This window comes from Apis laboriosa, unplaced genomic scaffold (genome assembly GCF_014066325.1).
Source record: "Apis laboriosa isolate Shangri-la unplaced genomic scaffold, ASM1406632v1 scaffold39_cov144, whole genome shotgun sequence".
In the NCBI taxonomy this organism is placed as follows: Eukaryota; Metazoa; Arthropoda; class Insecta; order Hymenoptera; family Apidae; genus Apis; species Apis laboriosa.
Window position 1 is genome coordinate 2,117,808 of NW_025223140.1, and position 14,152 is coordinate 2,131,959.

General features: G+C 23.4%; 2 protein-coding genes across 7 annotated transcripts; one reads left to right on the forward strand and one right to left on the reverse strand.

The window, feature by feature from the left end:
* Positions 1 to 1,274: 1,274 nt before the first annotated feature.
* LOC122715619 lies at positions 1,275 to 9,502 on the reverse strand. 6 transcript variants are annotated; one of them, XM_043937939.1, is made up of 20 exons: positions 9,265 to 9,502; positions 6,829 to 7,041; positions 6,127 to 6,349; positions 5,870 to 6,035; positions 5,586 to 5,799; positions 5,209 to 5,488; positions 4,773 to 5,038; positions 4,463 to 4,646; positions 4,055 to 4,294; positions 3,869 to 3,959; positions 3,521 to 3,771; positions 3,245 to 3,419; positions 2,912 to 3,183; positions 2,665 to 2,776; positions 2,519 to 2,605; positions 2,261 to 2,395; positions 1,916 to 2,190; positions 1,666 to 1,790; positions 1,439 to 1,594; positions 1,275 to 1,366 (listed from the first exon to the last, which is right to left on the reverse strand). In XM_043937939.1, the coding sequence occupies exons 2-20, from the start codon at positions 6,854 to 6,856 to the stop codon at positions 1,275 to 1,277; spliced, it is 3,372 nt and encodes a 1,123-aa protein (XP_043793874.1). In that variant the 5' UTR covers positions 6,857 to 7,041; positions 9,265 to 9,502. The 6 variants fall into 6 exon arrangements, with proteins under 6 accessions (XP_043793874.1, XP_043793873.1, XP_043793870.1 ...); XM_043937938.1 differs by having other exon boundaries at positions 6,829 to 7,067; XM_043937935.1 differs by having other exon boundaries at positions 6,829 to 7,112.
* An 80-nt stretch (positions 9,503 to 9,582) lies between these two features.
* On the forward strand, positions 9,583 to 13,253 carry LOC122715620 (myosin regulatory light chain 2). Its single transcript, XM_043937940.1, has 5 exons — positions 9,583 to 9,716; positions 11,213 to 11,440; positions 11,809 to 11,992; positions 12,142 to 12,214; positions 12,760 to 13,253. Exons 1-5 carry the CDS (start codon positions 9,714 to 9,716, stop codon positions 12,908 to 12,910), a joined length of 639 nt encoding a protein of 212 aa, XP_043793875.1. The 5' UTR covers positions 9,583 to 9,713; the 3' UTR covers positions 12,911 to 13,253.
* Positions 13,254 to 14,152: the final 899 nt, after the last annotated feature.

The window sequence follows — 14,152 nt, forward strand, 5'->3', positions numbered from 1 at the left end:
GTATCAAAATATATGTATTTTATAAATACACTCTAAATCTTGAACTATAAAAATACATTATAAATTAACATTTCATTAAAATTATATGATATTAAGTTCTTATTATTTTATATTATGAATATATTATGATACAATTATGAAGAATTAATATTTATATTAGTATGTTTTAAGAATGCTTTATAAAGTTGCAAACGAAAAACGACAAACAAATTTTTGATAATTATTTTTTGACAGAAAACTTCAAAATTTTTTTTTATTTTTTCAGACTTTCATTTATTTAAATCTATTGTCGATTTAAAATATTTGCATCATATCAAACTATAATTATGTTTTATATTGTTCTAGAGATACATTACAAATGTAATATCTATTATTTTTTATTATTTTATTTTATTAATTTTTTATAAATTATTATTAATTTTTAATATATAAAATATTATTAATTTTATTATTAATTTATTATAAATTAAAATATACAATTTTGAAAAAAAAATAATAAAAGTTTATTTAATTGGCATCTAATATTTTGTCTGTGATCGTATACTGAAAATATAAATAATTGTAAACAAAGAAAAAAAATAATTGTAAACAATAATAAATAATGGGGAAAGGGCAGAAATAAAATAAAAATATTGAAATCAACAATATTTTCAAAATGCCACAAATGAAATATACAAAAAAAAAAATAATAAAAGATATAATGAAAGAAAAATAGAAATAGGGTAAGAATTGACAATTAGCATTATTAAAAATTCTTTCTGAAAGTATTCATGAGGTGACGCTTATTTTCAATTCTTACTCTATCTTATCTTGTTTTTAAAGATGTCTTTTCTATTCAAGAGATAGCGCTATCTGTTAATTCTAATTCTGTTTCTATACTTTTCTCATTATTTTTTGTTCTTTCTTTAAATGTTTCATTTATGATATTTTGGAAAATGGCGCTATTTTCAATATATTTACTTTATCTCTATTCTACCAATATTTTTATCTTATTCCACTATTTGCTCCATTTGTCTATAAATACTTGTTTTAAAAAATGTGCTTAAGAAACGATTTCGAGGTCTAATTAAATTTATTGCTTTTTAAAATAAAAATAAAAATATATTAAGACGTATAAAAATAATATATATTATATATAAATTTATATAATTTCACTTTTTAAATTACTTTAGAATATATATAATAGGATAAATTATTTTATAAAATATTTATTATATACATAAATATTATTAAATATTATTAAATATTATAATTTATAAGAATTAATTTAAATATTATATTAATTTAAGTATAATATAAGTAGTAATTATTAAAATAAGTTTTGGATAAAATAGTGAAGATATATTTTGAAGTAAAATATTGAAATCTAAAAATATTAAAATTTTGATTATTTTCAAAAGTAAATTAGAATAAATATTATTAATTATAAAATTATTACTTTTATCACTTGGATCCCGATTTCCACATTGACGGTAATTTAAGGTTCCATTTCTTTTTTTAGGAACATATCCTGGTATATATAAACTGGGTACATCTAAGTGTCCAGTTGATATAAGTTTGTTAAAATCTTGTTCTAAGTTATAAGCAATTGGACCTAAATATAAAATTATAAAATAAATGCATTAAATTCAATATATTTATAAAAATTATATATTTTTCATTTACCTTTAAAATGCAATAAAAATTGAATACATGCTCCATTATATAAAACTTTAGTTTTTCTATTATCTATAGATAACATCCAATGAGGAATTCCCATAATTTTTCTTACATCTTCTAAAAATTGTACCCTATAAAAATGTTTGAATAATGAATAAATTTAAAATATTTGTATTTCGAAATTTTAATAATAAAATTTTAGAATAATGAAAAAAATAAAAAAAGATAGATAAAATAATGTTGGATATGTACTTACGCTACAAAACGTGGTGGTTTTCTTATATTTACATATTTTACAATATCGTTATCAGGTTCAATATTAGCACACGCAAATTTATTACTTCCAAAATTTTCATCAAAAACAACAATAGATCTTCCCATTGCAGATACTGCTCCTGCTAATGGGAAATTTGAATCTGTAAAAACTTGTCTTTCCAATCCTATATTAATGGGACCTAATCGACCTGATATATCTCCTACATAACATCTAAGCGGTAAATCAGGACCGCATTCTTGTTTATAGAGATCATCCTATTAAAAAAATTATTTTTATTAAAATAAAAATTTTATATAAATAGGAATACATAATTCTGATTAATACATTTAAAGGATCAGCTAATTGTGTAAAATAAGGATTCCACACATATCCACCAGCTACACATCTAGTATCCTTTATTTTAACAGCTGCATCTACTCCAACAGGATTTACATATATTGCCCAATTGTGATCTTTTGTCTATAATGAAATATTTTAATTTAATTCAGAACTTATTATTAATTTTTTTTCAACTTTCTTAATAAATATTTCAATTAAATTTTATCTACAATATTATTTTTTATATTATAAATTTTATCTTACAATATTACGATCATATTTTCCAGGATGTCGTAAATTTACTTCAATTATTGTTTCACTTTGACCTCCATCTTGATGAATAAGTTGTGTCTGTAATAATTAATGTTAAATCATATTTTATATTTTATTTGTATTTACATTTCTAATACCATTCTTATATAGCCATATGCAAAACCTTGTGGATGATGAAAAGAAGCAATTGCTCTTAATTCTATGGCTTCAGATGGTGAATATCCTCTTTCTATAGTTGAACAAGCCCATCTTAAAAAAAAAGATATATAGAATATTCAAACAAAATAAATAGAATTATGAAACAAACAAACAAAATAGAAAAAAAATTTAAAAATTAATTTTATAAAATAAAATATAAAATATTTTATAAAATAAAATAACTACCGTAAATTTTTTTCTTTTTTATGAATTACAATACTTCGACCTAGTATACTTGTTGGTCCAAATAAAGAAAGCATTGTATCATTAAATGTTTTCATATATCTTTTTTTATTTTCTAAAGTCCCAAATTTTCCACTAAGATCACCCATTTCATATTGATCACTTGTTCCTTCTTCTGGAAATGGTATGTTACTAACATTAACATTTAATGGATTCCAATGTCCATATAAGGATGTACTTTCACATGGAAATTCTAAATCTTGTTCAATTGGAGTCTAAAATATATAAACTTTTATTAAAATAAATAGAAAAGAGATTCTATTGCATTAGTATTACCATATGTACATGATATCCACTCATTTTTTCATCTAATCCATCAAGATTTATTTCTAGATTTGTAACATCATACTCATTTTGTTGTAAAAATTGTAATTTTCCTTTCAACAAAATAAATTCTCCATTTCCAAACCAATCTTTCACTATAGCTTTGCGACGATATGTTTCACTAATTCTATATAAAAATATTGATATCTTAGTTATGTTAGTAAAAAAATTTGATATTAGAAATATTTCTAATTAAATTTTTTTTTTATAATTTTTATTATGAATTACATTGAACATGCTAATCTTTCTCCTCTTGCACGAGGTCCATTGTCATCATAAATCACTAAACTTTTACCCAATATATTATTAGGACCTGATAAAGCTAGCATTGTATCTGTGAAGAGTTTTCGACTTATTAGAGTTCCATATAATTTTTTACCAGCAATATCAATTGTATTATGTCTTATAAGATCTCCTACACGACATAATGATGTTTCTAACATTGAACAATATTCAGTATGATCTGAATTCCATTCTACCTAATAAATTGAAGTGATATTTTTAAAAATATAATATTATAAATAATAGAAAATTATAATATAAATAATTAATATTGTACTTGATTAATTATTATACTTTATAAGGATTATAAGGTTCACCAGTACTTAAACATCTATCCATCCAGCTATAATAATCTTTGCCTGGTGGATTATTATGAATCATCCATCTAAATATTAGTTGATTTATTAAATTGTTTAAATTATAGTTAAATTAATTTTTGTTATAAGGATTTTTGATAATAAATACATTAAAATATCATACCTATGAAATCTTGAATTATTTAAAGTATTACCATCTGCATGAATTAAATTTTCAATTATAATAGTAGTATCCATTTGAGGTTCATTTTTTGGTTGGCGAAAAATTATTTTTCCAACAATTGGATATCTATATATTACTTGTGCAGTTATAATCGGCATTTCTCCAGTATTATCTGGTAAATAAAGATTTATAGTGCCACAGATCCATGGCATGATACTTTGATTATCAGTTTCATTATATCTATTTTAAAAAATATGCATTATTATTTATATATTTTACAGAAATTTTTTGAAAAATTTATATTTTATAACTATATAAATAAGAATAAAAATAAAATAAAAACTTTATAACTGTTTAAATAAAAGTTAAAATGAAAAAAAAAAAAATTTATATAGAAATAGTAAGTACTTATGAAGAACAAGGCCTCGATGAATTACACTATACATTCCTGAAAGTGGAAGATATGTATCCCAATAAATTCCATTAAGTTTAGCACTTCCTGGTAAGATATCATAATGATAGAATCCTTCTTTACGTCCTTGAAGTTTCCCAGAAAGATCACCAATGGCATATTGATCTTGAGTTCCAAATCCTTTATATAATTATTCCATTAATATTTGAATACAATTATAATTATATTTATTATATTATCAAATTATAATAAACATATTATATTGAATAAATGAATTGAACTAAAGAAACAATTTAATATGTTTACCTGCAGGTGGTATTGTCATCATATCAATATTATTTGGATTATACATTTGTTTAGTTGTATTGCATAATTCAATAGTAGTACTTGAAATTTTTATTGGATCTGGAGGTAATTCATGAATACTATATGACTTTATTTTAGTAGCATAGCGTAATTTTGTTTTTAAGTCATTGATTGGTGTTAATGATATATTAATCCATGTTGGATAAAATGGAGTTATTTGAGTTAATGATATTTCTCCTTTGATACCATGAGAATTAATTAAAGTTCTAAATTCAAAGTTCAAATCCAAAATAATTTAAATTAATAAAAATGAAGAAAAATAAAAATATTGATATTTTATAATAATATATGAAAGATAGTTTGATAAATGTAATATATATAAATAAAAGTTATAAAAAAATTTAAATTATAAAATAATATAGATAATTGTACTTACTTAGCAAAGATAGGTTTTCTGTAATTAATTTTACTACATGTTAAAAAGGAATTTTTATGTTTTGGATGAAATATGACTAAATATAATTGACGATAGGGTTCAAGCAAATCAATAGGTAGTAGAGATAATTTTGAATCCTTTTCTAAAGTTTTATATCTATTATGATGATCTACAGCTACTTTTATTTTACCTAAACGTATATCTATATCGCCAATTGCTTGACCATTACCCGCATTATCAGGATCAAAAATAGTTTGTAAAATGTTGCAACTTGATTTATCTGAATAATAAGTAAAAATAGATATTTAGTGAAATTATATTATTAGTTTATAAATTATTGAATGATGAATTTAATCTAATTTATAAGAAAGTTATACCTTTACTGATGTCAAGAATGTCAGTTACATAAATTTTCCAATAATGTTCTGTATAGTTTGTACCTCGTAATTTTTTATTATTAACGTGATATAAATCTATATAAATTATTGTATCACTAATATCATTATCACCTAACCATCGAAACCAAATACTTCCTGCTATAGTATCATAAAAGCGTACTTCAGCGAATTTTTCTACATTATTTTCTAATACCTAAAAATTCAGAAAATTATAATTTATATTTCAAAAAGATTTATATTTTTTTTATATTTTTAAAAATTACCGTTATTGAAGCACAAATGGTTCTATCTGAATATGCATCTTCAAATATTAAACTTTTGCCCCATAAACCCATTTCTCCAGTTAAACTAATCCCTGAAATTTCTGTAGATCCTGTTTCATTTCCAGGTATAACAAGTGGTCCAATAAGTTCTGTTAAGTTGATGATACTACACATTTAAAGTTGCAATTTTTAAATGAAATATGTGATTATATATCGAAAATAAACTTTTTATAAAAAATGGGAAAAATTTTTCCAACCTTTTTCCAATATATTGTCTATTACATCTATCGTTTATAAGTGTATAATCGACAGGAAATTCAGTAATTGACCAAAACCATTGTTGTTCCGGATATTGCAAAGTTGTTTCGAGTGAAAATTGAATTTTTACGGATGTTTCTGTGGCTTTTTCAAATTGAATTTCTCCATGAAGCCCGCCAGAAGAAACATATGAGACAAGATGTAACGAATATGCAATATTAACTATAAAGAAATAAATAAACTATAAAGAAATAAAATTAATAAAAAATTTATTAATATGATTTAAATATAAAATATGACTCAAACTTATATTAAAAAATTGAAAAGAATTTTGAAAAAAATTTAATTTTTTTAATAATTATTATTATTGTTAATGAGAATCGATAATTATTATTGTTAATATAATAAAAGATATAATGATTTTACGATTATTTTATTATTGTTATTATATTCTCAGTTTAATTATTTTACAAATTTTATTTATATTAAAGAAAATAATATTATTTTTTTATTATTTATGAATAATGTTCAACAATATGTGAAGATATAAACGTATTATTTCTTTATTCTAATTTTTTATATTTAAAAATCTCGAATACATATTCTAGAATTTCAAGCAAAATTAAACGATAAACTTAAATTAATAAAGTTATTAAAATAAAATTAAAAATATATTTTCTTTATATAATACTTTCACTCACCATAATTTAAGAAGAAAAACCACCACATTTTGTCCTATTATAAAATAGTATTTAAAAACATTTTTCTAAAAATAATTTGAATTTTAACTTTTGTTTTAATACAAATAATTTGTGATCTAAACTATACTACGTCAGACTATTACCTTGTAATGAAAACCAGTCAAGGCACGTTGTCTTTACTTTCTTATTTCTTTGAACGATATGGTGGGAGTACTGTGAAGGCGAAAAATGGTACACAACTTTCCCATTGAGGAAGTACATGAAATCATAGATTATAAAAATACCTAACAAAATAATTATTATATATTGCATTATATTGCACATTGTACATTAATAAATTAACAATTTATTTATCTATAAAATAATTGAAATAAAAAAATATATTTATTTAATTTTTTTCTCTTAAATATATATATATATAATATTAGTAAATAAAGTTTTATAATAATTTATATTAAATTAATTATAATAATTTATTGTATTTATGATGTTTATCTTTCTAAAATGATTATAAAATAAAAAAATTTTTAATAAAATGATATTATACATACATTTTACATTTTATTATTTTTATGTTTTTATTTTTATTATTATTAATTATATGATTGATGTATTCTTACTAAATAAAATTATTTTTCTTAATCGATTTTTTGGATCAATTTGAATATAAATATATTAGAGTTAAATAATTGAAAATTAATATATTTTTATCATTTTAAAATTAGAATTAGAATAATAATAAAATATTAAGAAATTTTAAACTTTTTGAAAATGGAAATATTCATACAAAATAGTTACAAAGTTAATAATTTATTTAGATGAATTTATATAGATGAATAAGATATAATTGATAAAAATGATTAAATTTTATTAAGAATGAAAGAAAATACTATGTTAAATAATGATGGAAAAACGAGTTTCGTTGTGAAAATGATCACGGTATATAATGATCTTAAGCCAGATTTTATTATTAAGTCGAGCCATGTAAATAATTAACGATTCTATTGTAGTTTATTATTAGAAATGGATATACAGATATTTTTTTAAGCAATAGACAAACATTGCTCTTTTTATAAATAATCAATAGTCAATTTTATACTAAAGATAATCCATTTTTTATTTTGTTTGCTATTTGATTTTTTACCATTTTTTATTTGTTAATATTTATAATATTTATAATATTTATAATATTTATAATATTTCTTTCATCACGAAAGAATTTTTGACGAATGATACAACTATAATATTCAATAGTATATTGATTATGCAAATTCATATTTTTATGAATATCTTGAAATATATTGAAGATTTTAGAATTTTACCTCATTTATTAAATATTTAATTTATTTTAGATATTTTATATACTTTTTTACATAACTTTTCTCGAATATATAAATATTATTAATATACTTATGCAATATTCTTTTAATTAATTAATGTTGTGTATACTTATTAAATTCAGAAATTATAATTATTATATTATTAATATTTTTAAAATTATAATTATTAATATTTTTGAAATATATAATAAAGAAAAATGATAAAACATATTGAAAATTTGATAAGGTATTCAGAATACGCTAATGTTTTCTGATCTCAAATATCGGTCAGATATTTTTAGTAACCACGTGTTTTGATCATTCCGGTGCATAAACCGGAAATTTATATTACATTTGAAAAATATTCGACTATTAAATATTTTATTTTTAATATTAAAATGATAATTTTTTTTTTTAGAAAATAGTTAGAAAATCATATTTACTTAACATTTACTTTACATATTAACAAATTGTTATAATTGTATTTTTCCACTTTTTGCTATACTTTTCCAATATAAATTAAATTATCACGTTTGTAATTCACGGTAAAAAATAAACTTTACAACTTGTTAAACAAAATTTTATTTTTAAACAACCGCTTCCGAAAAAATTCTTTTTCATCGATGAAAAAAGGTAAAAGTAATAATACAAAAAATTAAACAATATGATTGATATTATCATATCACATTCATATTTGTTTTAGCGCCAAGAAATTATTTATTATTTTTTTTATTACAAATTTTTTTAAATAATAAAAGAAAATAGTAATTGAAAATACCGACTATATAAATTAACATTAAATTTTTCTTTAATTGAAACGATAAGAAATTTATTGAAAAGGGAACTAAAAAAAAATTTAAATTAAAATTAAACTTTAAAAAATGAAATTAGTTATTAATCAATCCAATAAATAATTTAAATACAATTTTTCCAAAATGTATCACGTGCAAGAATTAGAAACGAATAAAAGGAAAAAAAAAAATATATATATTTTCCATTTTATCCATCTCCATTACAATACATCGATACAGAAATTACTTAAAAATATTTATCTCATTAATTTATTTGTCATAACAGCACGAAGAAAACGACAAACGTGAGATAGAAAATTAATAACTTAGGAGGAATTGGAGGACACTTCCGCAACGATGGCCGCAAAATGGTGACGGAAGAAAATTTCTTCCAAGCGTCAGATATCGAGGAAGGCTTTAACCTGATGCATAATCACCACTTTCCTCTATCCTTGACTCATATATATATATATTTTTCCCCCGAAAAAAAGTATATCTGCGAAAAAGGGCCCAGCGGCCTCTTCACGGTCTCTTACGATCTCTCGGCAAACTGTTTTAGTCGAAACGTTGAAAGGGTTGCTATTTTGAGGTGGCTCGCACTAAATATGGTCAGATAGGCGTTGGCGTTGTACCCGGGCAAGGCACCCCTGCTCAAGCAACGGTGACGTAGTGGGGGAGATGAAGCAAAGTTACTTAGACAAGTTCACTTCTATGATTCGGACAGTTGGTTCGTTCTGACCATCTCGTACCATCCTCTTACAAACCAACTGTAGACATGGTAAGTAATCGAGCAATAATCGTGATCGCTTCATCGTGGTTTTGGATGATTAAAATCGGATTCCCTCGGGAAAAATATTCGGGATTCCCGTTGTTCCTTCCGTAGAATTTTTTTTTTCCTTTTTTTCTCTCTCTCTCTCTAAAAACAAAAAAGTGGGGATATCACGGAGAATGTTACGCGTCGAATACGTGAAACATGGTGGTGGAAACATATTCGACCTGTTTGCAAAAGGGTAAATTTTGGAAAATTAGACGAATCGTATACTGTAAACTGTGTCTGGGATTATATGTATATATGTGAATGGGATTCATCAGAGTGCAAAAATTTGCACGAAATATACAATATTTTGTGTTTTAATGAAGTGTAAACAGTGATCTTTAGTTAGATTTTTGATCATTTCCATTTTTTAATTGGATATATTTATTATTTGCTTTGTTCCATTCCGTGCGTTCCATTTGTTACACGCAGCTTTGGATTTTAATTAATCAAATTTTTGACTTTGGATTTCGATTATTATTTTTCTATAATAAAATTGTAACTTTAGAATGTTAAATCAAGGAAATATGTCGTATATTCAATGGTGATACACCATTGGATTTGAAAATTTTTCAATGGAAAGATTTTAAGTTTAATCTTAATAAAAATTTACTGTTTAATTAGTTTCTAAAATTTCTAATAATCAATTCTTGATACAATTCATATTTGAATACAATTTACTTTAATTATATGTAATTAGATGTAGTTGAATTTCTTTTATTTTTTTTTTTCTACATGAATGATATCATAAAATCGAGTTTTTTGTCTTATAAGATCTATAGTTGTTTATTTATTAGATATATATTATAAAAATAAGAGAATTACGTAAGTGCATAGTAACTCGAGAGGCTGTACGGGATAAACGGTCTATATTTGTCTTGGCTTATTTTCAACTATACTATGGATGATAGAAGGACCCTATTTTTAACTCTTATGAGCAACGCCTTCCGAATTTTCTTTGATGTTATTCAAGCTAGCTCACTTTTAGCTAAACATTAGATAATAATTGGAATACTTTTGTTATATAATTTCAATTATAATTTCATAAATGTCCATTTACAAACAATTTGTATTAAATATTTTATTTTTATTCTTTCATCTTTTTATTTTTTATATTTTGAAAAATTGCAATATTTATAATTAATTGATTTACAATATATAGATGCGATTTGTATATTTTTATTAAAAAATTGTCAAGATTTATTTACAAAAAAGATTGCATATTTATTGTTACAAGCTTTGTATAAATATTGTAAACATAATATAATGTATTAATTAAAAAGACACAAGAAAATAAAGTATTTTCTTTTTTACAAATACTTTTTGATCTTACCCAAAATGGAGAAATTAAATTTAAATATCAATTTAATTTTTAAAGAAATTAGATAAATTTTTCTTTTCCCAGAAGAAATTTATAATAATGTTACTCGAATGATATACGAAATTACGATGAATTTTAGGCGGATAAAGAAAAGAAGAAGAAGACTAAAAAGAAGGAGGAGGCAGCGCCAGCACCTCCTCCACCAGAACCGGAACCGGAACCGGAAAAGCCACCAACCCCAGCACCAAGTACACCCAAAGAATCTGGCTCAACTCGAGCAAGTAGTCGGGGTAGCCGCAAAGCTAAACGCGCTGGATCCAGCGTGTTTTCTATGTTTACTCAGAAACAAGTTGCCGAATTTAAAGAGGTAGATCGAAATTTTACACGAATAATTATTATTAGACTCTAAAACTTAATTTTTAAATTCATAAATCTTAAATTCGAAATTCGAGGCTCAGAATACTTTTTTCCCTCCATTTTTTTTTAAATTCATTTTTCAAAAAATTAAATTTCTATGTTTAATTTTGTCACTATAAAAATTATTATATTGATCACATTAAGACGAATTCAAAAATTTGAATACAATCTCAATTATTTGTTATTTACTTTAGAGTTTCAAATAAAAGTATTTTACAATATGTTTGTCTTTGATCCATAATTTTTATTCGCTGTGAACATACAGAGAAATTGATCATCTGATAAAGAATAATATTTTTTATTGATTACGTTCACCAGGCATTCCAGCTTATGGATCAAGACAAGGATGGTATAATTGGAAAGAACGATCTTCGTGCCACTTTTGACAATGTTGGCCGTCTGGTCACTGATAAAGAGCTTGACGATATGCTAAACGAAGCTTCCGCTCCTATCAACTTTACTCAGTTATTGAATCTCTTCGCATCTCGCATGTCGGGATCAGGTAATACCAATATACATATAGCTATATATTCACAAAGAGATATGTAATCACACTTATATGAATTTTCTAATTTAGCTGAATAATTTAGAAATTAGGTTCCTCTGATAATTATCCAATATTTTAATAATACTATTCTTTTTGATTCTCAGGTCAGGATGACGATGAAACCGTAGTCGCTGCCTTCAGTACCTTTGATGTCAATGGTAAAATTGATGGTGAAAGGTAAGTGATTATTCTTATCGTAATTAAAGCATACTTTTTAATCCCTTGTAGTCGAGAGATAACTTTCTTAATAGGTTTTGTGGAAAAATTGGAGATTCATTATCTTACTTTAATGTTGAGTTAAACAAAGCTTTGATAAAGCTCATATTTTTACAATTGATTTCAGATATTTTACTTGACATTTATAATTCTCCATATTCCAAAATATATACAAATTGTTAATATATTTGTAGGTTATATTTAGAAAGTATGATATGCTATTGTAAGCAATTTAGAGATTAAATAAAGCGAGACGAAGATAAAGCTTTACCGCCATCTGGTGTAAAAATAAATAAATAAATTGCACTATTTCTTTCAAATAATTTATAGATTGATTTAAAAAATATTTTTACCATCTTCGTAACAAACATTTGAAAAAAAAAATTTCTAAAAGAATGGGACAAATATACTGATATTTTTATTCGAATGGATTCGTAATTTTAATCAATATTATTGACAGATAATTCGAACATGTTCTTATAAAAATTGAATATCCCTTTTCTTAGGTTGAGGCACGCCTTGATGACGTATGGTGACAAATTTAGCGCGAAGGAGGTCGACGATGCGTATGATAATATGTATATTGATGATAAGGGATTTATCGACACGCAAAGTCTTATTGCAATGTTGACTGGACAGGAGGAAGAGGAGGAATAAATTTAAGTGACTCTCAGCATTAAAAAATTTCTGTTAAAATTCTGTTCACTGAAAACGAAGTCTCGTGTTAGCGTCAGATCCGCTTGATCCGTTTCCAAGTGAGGAAAATCAGATTTATTAGAAGTAAAAATATATACGTTTGTTATAAATATTTTTCTTCTCATTTGTTTTTCGATTATTTTTAAAGATTGATTAAAGATTTTTGCTCTGATAAAGTAATGATTGTGAGAAATGGATAGATGAATGAATAGATTCTTGGAAGTGGAAACAGCGTGTCTGCCGAAAATCGAGGCTTTGAATCTCCATATTATTGTTCATATAATAAAATTATTTTAAAACTTTACAATGATTCTTGTTCTAATTTTGATCCGTCATATATACGTATTATTCAATATTATTACGCATCTTTTCCTTCCAAAATTCTATGAAACAAATTCTGATAACATTAAGTAAAAAAGAATGTTTTTGCGTGTGATTCATTTAGAGAATAATTTTTGTATAGTATCAGTATCAGCTATTACGTTTCTTGCATTTTGTATTATTTATAAAAAAAAACAATAAAACAATGTTTATCAATAATACACATTGAATAAAACATAATTACTTATTACTTCGAATATTCTAGTAGAAAATTATATTCTATTTAATTTTTTTTTCAAAATTTTATCATTTATTTTTCTTTCAATGTGTGTAAGATGCAATCGTGTGTTGTGCAATAATGTGACATAATTTAAAATTAAACTTTTAATTGTGATTACATAATTTTTTGAAAGTCTCTCTGCTTTAAAATTGGCAAAATATCAAATTGTGTGATGATGATAGTCAATTATGTGATTTATAATTAATCATTAATATAAGTATATACAGGATATTCATGAAACACTTTTGAAAGATCGATTCTAGAGGATTCTAGAAGAAAATAAACGTAAAAATATCGATTGAAACTTATTCATTGAGTTATAAACAATTTTAGAGAAAGGAAGATAGAGATAAAGACCTCTCTGTCATATTTTCTCATTTTATCCAAAACAAACTTGAATAAGCTTCAATAGATTCAATAATATTTTTGTATATCAATTTTTACGTTTTGATTTTTAGAATTGATATTCACAATATAGTATTTGAACAACTTTTGTATTGCAATAAAGTACTTATTATTATATTATAATAAAATAATCGATATTTGCTCTGTGTGCCTTTATTTTATAAAGATATAGAGTATTATATTTTATTTTAACATGG